This window comes from Rhinolophus sinicus, linkage group LG13 (assembly GCF_036562045.2).
Source record: "Rhinolophus sinicus isolate RSC01 linkage group LG13, ASM3656204v1, whole genome shotgun sequence".
Lineage (NCBI taxonomy): Eukaryota > Metazoa > Chordata > Mammalia > Chiroptera > Rhinolophidae > Rhinolophus > Rhinolophus sinicus.
The window spans coordinates 41,338,032-41,352,741 of record NC_133762.1 but is presented as its reverse complement, the minus strand read 5'-3'; the positions used below and the strand labels follow the sequence as shown (position 1 = coordinate 41,352,741).

The 14,710-nt window shown below is 39.9% G+C and overlaps 1 protein-coding gene across 7 annotated transcripts in view; it reads right to left on the bottom strand.

Moving 5' to 3' along the window:
* EBF4 (EBF family member 4) overlaps nucleotides 1-14,710 on the bottom strand; it is a 53,818-nt gene that overhangs the window by 27,600 nt on the left and 11,508 nt on the right. For all 7 annotated transcript variants that reach the window (XR_012491124.1, XR_012491123.1, XM_074317446.1 and 4 more), the window contains exons 5-7: nucleotides 14,647-14,702; nucleotides 13,055-13,128; nucleotides 11,943-12,011 (exon numbers count right to left, since the gene is read on the bottom strand). Coding sequence is in view for 5 of the 7 variants with exons in the window: in XM_074317446.1 (XP_074173547.1) it covers nucleotides 11,943-12,011; nucleotides 13,055-13,128; nucleotides 14,647-14,702 (199 nt within the window). In the remaining 2 variants the exon portion in view is untranslated. The remainder of the gene's footprint in view (nucleotides 1-11,942; nucleotides 12,012-13,054; nucleotides 13,129-14,646; nucleotides 14,703-14,710) is intronic.

Genomic DNA, 14,710 nt, shown 5'->3' with positions numbered 1-14,710 from the left:
TTCCACATAAATAAATAGAGGGAATTTAATGAAATAGGAGGGAAGGTCCAGAAATATACACAATTACATTTAGAATACAACATGAGTGATATTTACAATTGGTGGGGAAACCTGGATTATTCAATTCACCTGTATTTTTTTTCTGGTAGCTGCCAGATGTCCTAAGAGAAATTATTAAATAATCCATCCACTAAAGAACTCTAAAGACAAAGAGAAGCTCTTATATATGGTCAGAGAGGAAAGAGAATTTACCTACAAATGAATGACAACTATGTCATACTTTTCAACAGCAACAATAGAAATATTTTAAACTGCTAAGTAAAAAATAACTGTCAGTCTAGAATTGTGTTCCCAGGAAAATCATCTTTCAAGAAAGAGAGTGGTATCAAGACAATTACAGTAAAACAAAAGTGAGAATGGTTTATTACTAGCAGACCTTCACTAAAGGAGGAATTTCTAAAAGATGTACTTCAGAAAATGACTCCACAAAAAGTTGGTTGAGATGCCAGAAGGAAAAAGGAGCAAAACTTTGGTAAACCAAAAAAAATTGTTTATATATAATAAAAATAATAATGATGTGCGGAATTTAAAACAAATTAAAATTCTGGACTATGTGGCTTATAAATAGGGCAGGGTCAATAGAATGGCCTAAGACCAATGGTGTGCCAGTAAATGTTTAACAACCATTTCCAGAGGAGGGAAAACCCTGCTTTATAGTGTTTGTCGAGTTCCATGGTTATATGTTCTCCCCATGACTGATTTCAAGCTCCAATGTTATGTCACTGAATGTGGAGTTGAGAAGAGTTGTTAATAATTAGCTCTTGTGAGTCGGTAGGAGCCAGCTCAGGCACACCACTGTCAAAGATTCTAATATTAGTCAGGAAAGGAATTATGACTTTGTTAAGAATGTATAGTAAATTTCAAGCGTGATAACTAAAACAGTAGAAATGAAGTGAATAAATTTCCAAATCTGTAAAGGGGAAAGTGGAATAAGAAACACATACACCACATCAAACAAAATAGTCAAACAATTTTAAATAGTAAGAAACGAAAACAAAGAAACATCCAAGAAGTGGAACAAATAGAAAGCAAAAAGATGATAGTAAATATTTGAAAAAATCAATAATCTCAATAAAGTAAACTGACTAAACTTGTCAGGTAAAAAACAGACCAGATTTTTAAAATAAATCTAACAATACACAGTTAAAAGAGAAATATCTGAAACATAAGGGCACATAATGGTTGAAAATAATAGTATGTAAAAAGAAATATGAGGCAAATATAACCAAAAGTAAATTGAGAGAGCCTCTAAATAATATCGATAAAGTAGATTTTAAAGTAAAAATATTATTAGAAATAAAGAATCAATAATTGTTGATAAAAGGATCAACAGAGAAGGAAGTTACAAAATTTCAAACTTGTCCACACTTAATAAAAGTCAATAATATATATGTATCAAAAATTAATGGAACCCACAAGGATAAGCTGAAAATTCATCTCTTAATTTTTAATAGGCCAAGCAGACAATAAGTAAAGACAGATCAGAACAACACAACTAACGATACTGATTTAAAGGACATACATAAAACAGTAGACTCAATTAGACAACTAGGTTAGAAATTAGTAACAAAAGATAACTAGAAAAATACCACCTGTTTAGAAATTAAGAAATACAGTTCTAACTTCTGCTTAAGCCAGGATGGAGTAACAGAGATCACATTTACCTGAGGCCCAAAAACAAAACAAACCAGACAAAATACACAAAACATTTTTCAATACAATAAATATCAGGTAACACAGTGATCCCTGAGAGATGGGAAATAAACAAGGTGAACCTTACAAATGTCCCAGCATGATGCTTTGAGATTTTCTAGGCCATGACACAGGGTTAGGGTGGGGCAGGGGACTGAGGCAGAGCCCAGCAGACTTCCAGAACTGAGATGGAATTGAGAGCTCAGGGTGACCAAGGCAGCTAGACTTCAGAGGACAGAGTCTCACAGAGGAGAGAGTTGCATAGAAAGAGAATCCCAGAAATTTGTCGAGGGATCTCCTTGAGTATTTAGTAGAGTACTGATTGGTGCATTCATGTAAAGAAAGGCCAGGAAAAGAATCACCCTAATGGAATAAAAGGAGCAGTCTTGGTGCTCACATAGGGATAGGAATAGTGCTTGTTTCTACCAGCTAGACTGAAAACAACTATCGTGTTTCCCCGAAAATAGACCTAGGCAGACAATCAGCTGTAATGCGTCTTTTGAAGCAACAATTAATATAAGACCCGGTCTTATTTTAATATAAGACTGGATATAATATAATATAATATAACATAATATAATATAATATAATATAATGTAATATAATATAATACCAGGTCATATATTAATTTTTGCTCCAAAAGACGCATTACAGATGATTGTCCAGCTAGGTCTTATTTTCGGGGGAAACATGGTAATGATTTATGAGGCATTGTGTACAGTACTGAGGAAAGTCTTACTTTAGTAGTGAGGAATAATTAGTCCTAGTTCGATTATTGTTGTGGACCCATCTAATAAACCATAAAAGCAAGACTCAAAAATATCAAACTGTTTCCAGGTAACTTAACTACATCCAGAACAAAGCTCAAAAAGATTTTCGGAATACAAAAATATCCACCGCCCATAAAGGGGAAATTTACAATGTCTGGCATCTAATAACAGATTACCATGTATACCAGATGCAAAGAAATTTATGGTTCATAATGAAGAGAATAATCAATTGAAACTGACACAGAATAGACACAGACATTAGAATTAGCAGAAAAGGACATTAAAAGTCTAATTATAACTATATTTGGCATGTTCAACAATTTAAGTAGAGACATGGAAGATATAAGAAAGATACAAATCAAACTTGTAGAGATGAAAACTACAATGTCTGAGATGAAAACACATTGGATGGGATTAACAGCAGATGAGATATTGAGATATGGCAGAAGAAAAGATTAGAAGAAACTTGAAGGCGCAGTAATAAAAACTATCCAAAAATGAAACACAGAGAAAAAAAAAATCCTCCTTCGAAAGAGAAAGAATTAGCAGTGAGCTACAGGACAACCTGAAGCAGTTTAATATATGGGTAATAGGAATCCCCTAAGGAGGAGTGGCAGAAAAAATATTTAAAGAAATAATGGTTGGGCCAGCCCAGTGGCTCAGGCGGTTGGAGCTCCGTGCTCCTAATGCCAAAGGCTGCCAGTTCGATTCCGACATGGGCCAGTGCCAAATGGCTCAGTTGGCTTGAGCGCAGGCTTTCAACCACAAAGTTGCTGGTTGGACTCCTCGACTCCTGCAAGGGATGGTGGGCTGTGCCCCCTGCAACTAACAATGGGCAACTGGACCTGGAGCTGAGCTGCGCCCTCCACAACTAAGATTGAAAGGACAACAACTTGACTTGGAAAAACTCCTGGAAGTACACAAGATAGTGGAGCAACATCTTAAGACAACTGTCTATCTAACATTCTATACCCAGTGAAAATATCTTCCCCAAAATGCAAGACATATGCATTCTGGTATAACAAAAATGATAACAGCTAGAAATCTGAATCTATAGAAAGGAATAAAGAGTAATGGAAATGGTAACTATAATACATTAGTAAATATATAAGATTTTTTCATGTTATTGAATTCTCTTTAAAAATACTTGACTGTTTAAACAAAAACAATAACAATGTACTGTGGATTTTATAATACATATTAAAATTCATGACACAATAGTATAGTATACATGAAATGGTATAACAATAAGTTAAAGATGTGTACTATAAGTTCTAAATCGATCACTAAAATAACAAAATAAAAATGTTCACTAACAAGCCAATAAAGGAGATAAAATAACAAAACCCCCAAATCTAAAAGAATGAAAAGGAGAACAAAAAAGAGACAGAATGGAAAGCAAAAGTCAGGATTATACACTCAAACCTAACCATATTAATGATCCCATTAAATGTAAATGGACTAAATATCCCAATTAAAAGTTGAAAATCATCAGATTGGATTTTTTTCAAAGACCAAACTATATGCTACCTACAAGAAATGCATTTTTAAAATTTATTTATTTATTATTAGTTTCAGGTGTACAAAACAACATAGTGATTAGAGATTTACATACCTCACAAAATGATAACCCCACCAAGTCCACTAACCATCTGACACCATACATAGCGATTATAATATCATTGACTATAGTCCCTATGTTGTACTTTACATCCTGTCACACACACACACACACACACACATATGAAGTTATAGTTGACATTCAATATTATTTTATATTAGTTTCAGTTTCAGGTGTACAGTGTAGTGGTTAGACATTTATATAATTTATGAAGTGATCCCCCCATTAAGTCTAGTGCCCATCTGACACTACATAGTTTTTACAATATTATTAACTATATTCCCTATACTGTACTTCACATCCCCGTGATTACTTTGTGACCACCAATTTGTACTTCCTATTCCCTTCACCTTTCTCACCCAGCTCCCCAAACCCCCTCCCATCTAGCAACCATCAGTTTTGTTCTCTGTATCAAGAAATGCATTTTTAAATATAAAGGCATAGAAGTAAAAGGATGGAGAAAGATTTATCATGCCAATACTAGTCAAAAGAAACCTGGAGTGGATATATTATTATCAAAATAGATTTCATGGATTCATGACAAAGAGGTCAATTAAACAAGAGGACATAATAATTCTAAACATTTATGCACCTAATAACAGTTTTTCAAATTATATGAAGCAAAACTGATAGAACTGCAAGGAGAAATAGACAAATACAAAATAATTATTGGTGATTTTAATACCTTTCTTGCAATAACAGAATAAATAGGTAGAAAATCAGCCAGGATATACTAGACTCAAACAATACCATCAACTAACTTGACCTGTTTGATATTTATAGAATTATTTCACCCACCAACATGGAATACGCATTCTTCGCAAGTGCACACAAAACATTTATCAGGTAGGCCATATTCTGGGCCATAAAACAAGTGTAAATAAATTCAAAAGTATTTAAGATGTATGAAGTATATGGTCTCTGACAATAATGGAATTAAATTAGAAATTAATAATGGAAAGATTCTAGAAGAATCACCAATTTTTTGGAAACTAAATAACACATCAGTAAAAACAAACAAACAAACAAAACACCACTCAAAAGGGAAACTAGGAAGTATTTTTAACTGAACGAAAATAAAAACACAATGTATCAGAATTCATGATATGCCCCTAAAGCAGTATTTAGGGAGAAATGTATAGCACTAAAAGCCTATTTTAGACAAAAATGAAAGGCCTTATATCAAAGACCTCAGTTGCCACTCTAGGAAATCAGAAAAAGAAGAGGAAATTAAACCCAAAGTAAGCAGAAGAAAGGAACTAATAAATATAAAAACAGAGGACAGAAAAACAATAGAGAAAATCAGTGAAACCAAAAGCTGGTTCTTTTAGTAGATCAATAAATGGATAAACGTGTAGCCATACTCCTCAGGAAAAAAAGAGAGGACACAATTTGCCAATATCAGAAATGAAAGTAATGACATTGCTACAGATTCTAGAAAGATTAAATGGATAGAGAATATTATGAACAATTTTATGCCAACAAATTCAGCAACTTACAAGAAATGGACAAATTCCTTGAAAAATACAAATTACCACAACTCATTCTAGAAGAGCTTAAGGAAGAAATAACACCAATTCTACACATACTCTTCCAAAAAACTGAAGAGGAGGAAATACCTCCTAACTCATTCCATGAGGCTAGCGTGTCATACGTGATACCAAAACCAGACAAATATCCATCATGAACATCAATGCAAAAGTTCTAAACAAAATTTTATTAAATCAAATCCTGCATTTGTGCAGTTCTGCATGGCTGGAGAAAGTTCTCACTTTAAATTTTTGACCACAAATCTCAGGTGGGCCTTTATTAAAAAGATAATATGCCCTATTCAAGTGAGGTTTATCTGGGAAATGTAGGGTTTGTTTAACATTGGAAAATCAATTGATGTAATTCATCATATTAAATTTAAAAAAATCTATAATCATCTAAATAGATGCAGAAAAAGCATTTGACAAATCTAACGTCCATTCCTGATAAAAACTCTCAGTAACTAAAAATTGTGGGGTATTTCCTCAACCTGATAAAAGACACCTATGAAAAATGTATAGTTACATACATGCATACAAATATACGAGGTCGGACAATTAAGTTCGTAAACTCATCCTAGAAAAAGTGCTGCATACCTCATTGCTGAATATCACTATGGCCACCTTTGAAGTACTCCCCTTGGGAAGCTATGCACCGATGCCAGCACCTAGTCCACCCTTCAAAACGATTTTGGAACTCTTTTTTGGAATAGCCATCAGAGCTGTCGTCGTATTACCCTTGATGTCCTGAATGTCATCAAAATATCTTCCTTTCAATATTTCCTTTATCTTTGGGTAAGGAAAGACGTCATTGGGGGCCAGATCAGGTGAGCAGGGAGGGTGTTCCAATACAGTTATTTGTTTACTGGCTAAAAACTCCCTCACAGACAGTGCCATGTGAACTGATGCATTGTCGTGATGCAAGAGCCATGAATTGTTGGCAAAAAGTTCAGGTCATCTAACTTTTTCAGCCTTTTCAGCACTTCCAAATAGTAAACTTGGTTAACTGTTTGTCCAGTTGGTACAAATTCATAATGAATAATCCTTCTGATACAAAAAAGATACAAACATCGGTGCAACCAGTTCGCGAAATTAATTGTCAGTCCTCGTACATACACATATACATACGTAACGGTGAAAGACAGTACTTTCCACCAGTAAGGTCAGGAACAAGACAGATGTTCATTCTTACCACTATTATTCATCATTGTACGGGAAGGTCTCGCCAGTACAATCAGGCAAGAAAAACAAATAAAAGACACCCATTTTCAGTCCCAGGTTTACATCCTAAACAAACTTTTGTCCCTATTCAAATTAGGAGAGACAAATAAGAATGTTCATAGCGGCTGTGCCTACCATAGAAAAATGAAATACAACAAACTACAACTAAAATAGCAACATAGAAAAATCTTAGAAATATAATGCTGAATTTAAAAAGAATATTTTAGAAGACTACTACATATAAAGATGGCATCATTTTTATAAAGTTAAACACAAGCACAACTAAACAACCCGTTGTTTAACATTATACAATTTGTGGTAATTTATTTTTTAAGAGCAAGGTCATGATAAACACAAAACTCAATTTACTTATTACCTTTAGGAGAGGGGTAGGCAGTGATACCAGACGGGGAAGGAACATGGTAGTGGCGTCAACGGTATTTTAAGTGTTTTAATTTTAAGTTTGTTGGTAGGTTCACAGGTGTACACTAATTATTATGCTTCCTCATTTTTATTTTGTTATATTTTTCTTTTCTATGTATCATCTAGGACATAATAACTTTTTTTCAGATGGATCAAAAATTTAAGCGTAAACAATGAAACCATAAAAGTACTAGAAGATACCACAGGATAAATTTTAAAAGTATTACCTTGGCATGATAAAGGCCTTTCTAAATATAATAAAAATCCAAAGTAATTAAAAGATTGAGAAATTGGGTAAATTTCTAAATATAAAAAGTTAAAAGGCAAGGACCAACTAGAAAAAAAATATGTGCAACTCATGACAAAGGGCTAATTTCCTTAATATACACTCCTATAAATCAGTAACAAAAGTCAATCCTTTAAAGAGAAATAAGCAAAGGATATGAATAGACAGTTCACAGAAAAGGAAATACAAATAGATTTTAAATACGTGAATGTGTGCTCAACCTCAGAGTAAGAGAAGTGGAATTCACTGGGATATCACAGTTGACTTATACGATGGAGAAAGATGAAAAAAGTATGGTAACCACTGTTTGTTGCAGTCATTTTTCAACCCTGAGATCACTTGCCTTCATTCCTTGAAGATTTTAGTTCTGGGTCACTATATATGCTGTTGAACATTGGTCCTGTCATAATTCTTGGTGATTTCAATATCACTATAGATAGATAATTCTTCCAACACATTCTCTTCTCCATTCCTTGAGCATCCCTCCTGCAATGTCCTGTCATCACCCTCCGTTGGCTGCACATTACCAATAAATGCAATTCCCAAATAATTCTACCTACTGGCAACCCACTCTCTAACCACCTTCTAACCTCCAGCTCAACTCCCTTCTAGTACCTCAACTCCAATAATTCTTTGCCCCCCTCAGAACCTATGTTCCATTCATCCTGCCTTCTCTCTCTATGCTGCATTCTTCTCTTTACCCAACTTAAATCCCTCGTTCCATTTTTGTAAATATCCCTTGCATACACTTACACTCTCTTGCCCTCTCGTGTTTCATTGTACTCACTTGGCAAGTCCCTGACTCTGGTCATAAGCCACCACTCACCTTTTCTGCACCTGCGTTTGTGCAGCTCTGCATGTCTGGAGAAAACTCTCACTTTAAATTTACGACCACAAACCTCAGGGGAGCCCTTACTACTGCATGGCAATCACAGGACATTTCCATGGTCCATTCACTGCTCTGGCACAAGTATTTCATGCCTTAGTGTCTCCCTTTCCATCCCCATCCTCAACTCTTGACCCTGTTTCCTATTTTACTGAGAAAACAAAGCAATCTGAAGAGAATGTCTGCAAGCTCCCACATTGGATATACCCCTTTATCCATTTTTGTGCCCAGGTTCTGTCTTCCCTGCTGTTTCCATGGATAACTCTCTATGTTCCCAGCTAAAATCAGTCCTGTGAATGCGATCCCATACACTTCGCCAACTAAAGGGCATGGCTTTAGCAATTCTCTCTTCTATCTCTTGCATCACCATTTCCCTTTCCTATCGGGTTTTTCTCATCAGCATATGAACAAGCTATATATTGTTTTTCTTGGCCTTACATTGCGGTCTAGCCACAACCCCATTTCTTTGATCCCTATAAAGCAAAATTCAAAAGAATTCCTCCAGTCATTGTCTCTAATCTCTCTTCTCCCATTGTCTCTTAGACCTACCTTTGTCAGACTTCTGCATCTCCACTGAATAGCTCTTGAGGTCACCAATGCCCCCTGTCTCCCTCCTGTTGCTAAGTTCAATAGTCAGTTCTTAGACTCTTTTTATCGTATCCACAAGCAGCATCTGATGCAGTTGACTACTGCTTCCTTTTTGGAATATTTTCTTATCTGGGCCTCCAAGACACTCCACTCCCCTGATTTCCCTCTGCCCGATCTTTCTCAGTCTTCTTTGCTGGTTCTACATCTCCATGATCTCCAAACACTGGACACTCCAGGACTCAGTTCTTGAACTTCTATTTTCTATCAACACTCAGTCCCTCAATGATTTCATTCATCCAAATTTCTATCTGCAGCCTGGACCTTTCCCTTAAGAGCCATACTCATGTTTTCAGGGGCTTTTTCGACATCTGCACCTGGATGTTAAGTAAGCATCTTAAATATAACACGTCCAAAACTGAACTCCCGACCTTCCTCCTCCCCAACCTGCTCCTCCTGAAATCTTGTCCTTCTCCGTAATAGAAGTTCTTTCTGAATTGTTCAGGACAAAAACCTTGGCAATGCCTTGAATTCTCTCTGTTACTTTGTTTCTCCTTCCATAACAAACACTGTCAGTTTTGCCTGTGAAATATCCAGAATCCAACCACTCCTTATAACCTCTTGTTAAAACACCCCTGCCCTGGTCTTGGCCTCCGTCATCTCTCACCTGGGTAACTGTAATGGCTTCCTAATTCATCTCCCTGCTTTCCCCCTTGCCTCCTACAGGTCATCTGCAACACAGGAGCTAGTGTGATCTTGCTGAAATATAAATCAGGTCATATCATTCTTTTCAACACCCCCAGTGGCTTCCACGGCATTCAGAATAAAAGCCAAAGTCTTTACAATGACCTACAAGCATGGCCCATGCAGTCTACAAGGCTCTGCATGATCTTGCCTTCCTTCTGCCCTACCCATTAGCTCTCTGACATCACCTCCTCCTACTGTCCCTCTCGTTCCAGTCACCTGAGCCTTCTTGCTGTTCCTAAACACATCAGCTGTACTCCAACCAAGAACATGCCCCCCCCCCCCCAACTCCCCAGATTCATACATGGCTCACTCCCTTACTTCCTTTAGGTCTTGGCTCAAATGTCATCTTTTCAGCAAGGCCTTCCTTACATATTCTAAAATTGCAATACTCCCTTCCTGGATACTACTCTCTGACCTTTCCTGATGGCTTTCTTTTTCTCTTTAGCCGTCATCACCATCTAACATGCTACCTATATATTTTATTCATTCAGTTAGTTTATGTTTATCTCCCCTACTAGACTGTAAGCCCATGAACACAAGGCTTTTTGTGTATTTGGTCACTGCTTAATTCACAGCATACAGAAGAGACCCTGGCATAGAGTGGATGTTAAAAAGTTATCTGTTGAATGAATAAACAACATATCGTATTTTGCCATGTACCATGAACTCCCATGTAGAATGCACACCCACATTTATGGCCCAAAGTTTCAGGGACAAAATCTTTCATTTTAATTTTTTAATTCAAAATTTTATTTGTTTACATTTAGGTTCTTGTTTTTTGTATTATAAAGGAATTTTAGCATTTACTTTTTAACATATTATAGTACAAGAAATTTTATGTAACAAATAATTACAAAACACAAGAACAGATAAAGGTAAAAGAAATTTTATGTATCGGTAACAAATTTGCAATATTTATGCATCATAGAAGGCCAAGAACTCTTCCTCTGTTGCAAGTTCAACAAAACCGATTATCATATTCCAGGGTATTATTTTACATATGGATATCGTTATTGATTTCTAGAGCTACACTTTTAACTCATAAGCATAAATAAAGGAATTAAAAACATTTATATAGATATGGAATTAGTATTACCCATGCATAGTACTACCCATCCTTATTTTTCCCTCACAAATTTGGGCAAAAAAGTGTGCATTATACATGGCAAAATACGGTACTTAATTGGCCAAAGTGTGGGGAACAGGCATTCTCAAAATTGCTGGTATGAATGTCAAATTAGCAATAACTATCAAAATTACAAATGCACATATCTTTTGACCCAGCAGTACTACTTCTAGTAATATCTTTCATATAAATTCATACATGTGCAAAATGACACATGGACAAAGTAATGTACTGTAGCATATTTTATCCCTGGAAAAAGAATGACAACAGCCAAAATGTCCAGCAAAAGAGATTATTTAAAGAAATTATGGTCCACTCATATAATGGAATATTTTGCAGTAGCAAAAAAGAATAAGGAGACTTCTTGTGTCTTGATATAAGTTCATATACATAAGTGTATATAACGAATTTTAAAGAAAGGTAAGTATAAAAGAGTGTGTGTAGTATGCTATACACAGTGGTGGAGGCTGACTTATTTTTCATTATTTATTCTTTTGTGCCTTTTGAATTTTGTACCTTATATATGCATTCCCTACTCAAAAAGAAATAAAATAAGTTTTAAAAATCATAAATCATGGTGGGAGAACGAATTTTCCCATGCGTCACCTTGACAAACATATGACTGAGACTGGTCAAGTATTTCCCCCGTTTTCATACGAAGGAAACGGACATTCAGAGAAGTCAGGTCAAACAGTACAGAGGTGGCACCTGGGCTAGAACCCAGCTTTCCTTGTCCTGCCCATGCCCATGCCCTCCATCCTCTCAACCTCTCTCTGGGGCTGTTCTCTTCCTGTCCCCCATCCCCATCCCCTGCTCTTCCTGGGCTCCTTCTGTCAGGAAACACTGCTCCTAAGCCCAGGCCCAGAAAGTTTGCCAAGGCTTTACTCAGGGGGTCCTGGCTGGTGGCTCCCTGGTATTTGACAGTTTCTCCCTTTGCTGGAGCCACCACAGTGTTCTGTGACTTGCAGGTCACAGGCCCCCTCCCCCAGCATGTACCTGTCAATAATGACGGGGTCTGAGGGCGTCTCATTCCGGTTGCCACAGCTCTTCCGGTCACAGCACCGGCTGATGGAAAGACGAGGAAGAGGAAGGGAGTGAAGGAGAGGGAGATTACAGTGTGTGTGTATATGTCTCGCTGTGGGGTGAGGACACTGATGATGTCCTCTCTCTGTATATGGAATCCTTGGGCCAGAGGGGCTCACTTCCAGGGGCCTGGGGGGAAAGGCAGTGAGGTTCCTATCACAGGGACCTGGAGAGCCCAGGCCTGGGGATAAGGTTGGTCTGGAAACCCTTGTCCCAAAGGCATATTGTTCCTGGAGGATACAGGAACGGGCAGGCTTCTGGCCACCTACAGGGTCTCTCACTCTGTGTGCACACTTTTTACACATGTAGAGAGGAGTTCAAACTGTAAGTGTGCAGCTTGTGAATGATCACAAAGTGAACCCATCCGTGTAACCAGCACCCAGACCAAGAAATATCATAGGCCCAACGCCTCAGAAGCCCCCTCGTGCCCCCTCCTTGTCACTGCTCTTCCCAAAGATAGCCACCACCATCCCAACCAGATTTTGAACGCTATGAATTCTCTTTTCCATGTATGAGGACGCTATTGGACTGGCATTTCTTGGGGGAGACCTTGCCTAGAAATGCCAAGCCCTGTGGTAATGGAGAAGGGGAGCCAAGAGCTGTGTTCTCTCCACTTCATCCTGCCCCACCCAGGAAGTGCCCCAAGGGTCATGTTGGAGGCAGCAAAGTTTCTTCCCTCTTGTTCCAGAGCAAATCCAGGAGGCCCAGGCCCTGCCCCCACATCCCCAGAGAGCCTTCCCCAGAGCTTTATTAGTTAAGCTTCGCAGTAGTGGCAGGAGGCCTCTCTTACAAAAACACTTGGAGAAGCCACATAAACAGGCCAGGCTAATGGGGCCGCTAGGACCCTCTCCTCAGCCAGCGCAGTGCGCAGGGGCCTCCCTACTCCCTCATTGCCTCCCCCCACCAAGCTTCCCCAGGGAGCAGCACGGAGGGCAGTGGTGGGGGCGGTGAGGACAGGGCCTGGTGGGGGTCCTTGGCAACATGGTGGCCAAGGGACAACGTGACAGTGACCCAGACCTTCTCACCTGCACATGATCTCATGGGTGAGCAGCACTCGGCACATTTCGGGGTTCTTGTCCTGCCCCTCATAGATGATGGCCTGGGGAGGAGAGGGAGTGCACAGGCGCAAGGAGAAGGAGGCTCCTCGGATGTCACGTGTAGGGGGAGAGATGGGCTCTGCCCCTTGGGACGATCATGCCCTCCAAGTCACTTGGGGGGCCGAGGAGTGCAAAGCAGGACCTGGCAGTCTGGCTCCCCAAACCAGGACTACTATCAGGGGCGGCAAGAGCGGCATGAGGGCTGTCGATTCTGTTTGTCCTCAGGCAGCTTTTTCCAGATCCTGCTATGCTTGGGGGCAGGGAGGCTCCCTGACCAAGGACCAAGGTCAGGCTGAGATGGGCGTAGACATTCCTATGCTCACCATTCCCATGGCCCTAGGGGACCTCTGCCTCTGCTCACAAGCATTGTCCTCTAGGCTATCCCAGCTAATCATCCTCTTCCCCCAGCCTTATCATTTCCCCAGTCCAGGCCAGCGTCTCTCCCTTGGACTCTTGGATCAGCCTCCTCATGGATCCCCTGGCCTCCACTCCTGAAGCAAAGAGTGAGCTTCCTAAACTGCAAATCTGGCTTCCCACTTTATAACCCCTGGGCTTCCCAGCCACCTCCCACTTGGGGGGTCCCTTTCTCTCAGACTTCCTCCAACCTCTTCCACACTTGTCCCCCACACAATCCCACTTTGTCACTGTCTGGTCTGTCTCTCCCACCATGGGGACCACAGCCTTTCTAGAAAACAACCATTTCTGCCTCTGTTCTGGGGTTGAGTAGAGGCTGCTGGAAGACCCTGGCTGTGCGGGAAAGCTCAAGTCCACCTTGCATTGAGGTGGGGGGACAACTGATGGGCCGCTTTGAGACTCAGCTCCCTCCTTACCAGCGTACACAACTTCTCTGCACAGCCCATCAGGGCGCTGAGGGGCTGCAGTAGAAGCTCTGGGGCCCCACCCAGTCCCCTTTCCTGGACCAGTGCACCCCCACCCCCCAGATGCAGTTAGTGTTGGCTGCTACTGGCTTTCTCCTGAGAATGGTTCTCAGCGGATAAGAGCTGCCTTGCCTGAAAATGTCTAGAAGGTTACAGGCTCCCCTTGGGAGTGTTCCCCAGCCAATGACTGACTGATACAGGGCACAGAATCCTGGTGTCCTTGTCTCAAGGTGGGGACAACTCTGATGTCATTCCTTCTTCAGAGTTCCCTGTGCATCAGGCTGAGGCTGGACTCCAGTTGAGACCCTACCCTACCCTGTCCTGCTTCCCTCCCTCCCTTCTCCTGAGAGCCCCCTTTCTGCCTCCCCAATAAACCTCATGTGCCTGAATTCCCATCTAGACTGGGCTTCCAGGGAATGTGACCTAGGATAGGAGTCTTTGGAAAACATTGCCTTTTCCTAGACTAAGGGCAAGGACCATAATCTTCCTGCCGTAGGCTGGGGTGAGAACCGAGGGAGCCAGGCCAGTGGGGATGATAGCACCGGGAGGCAGGGGCAGGGACAGGGCTGCTCACTCAGACCCTCAGGAGCTGGGCTCCGAGAAGAGGGTGGGATGGCCTGAGCATGCTCTGGGTTGGCTCACCTGTTTGGACATGGAGTCAATCAGACGTACATAGAGGTCCTGTTCTGTCCGAAGTCCTAAGGGA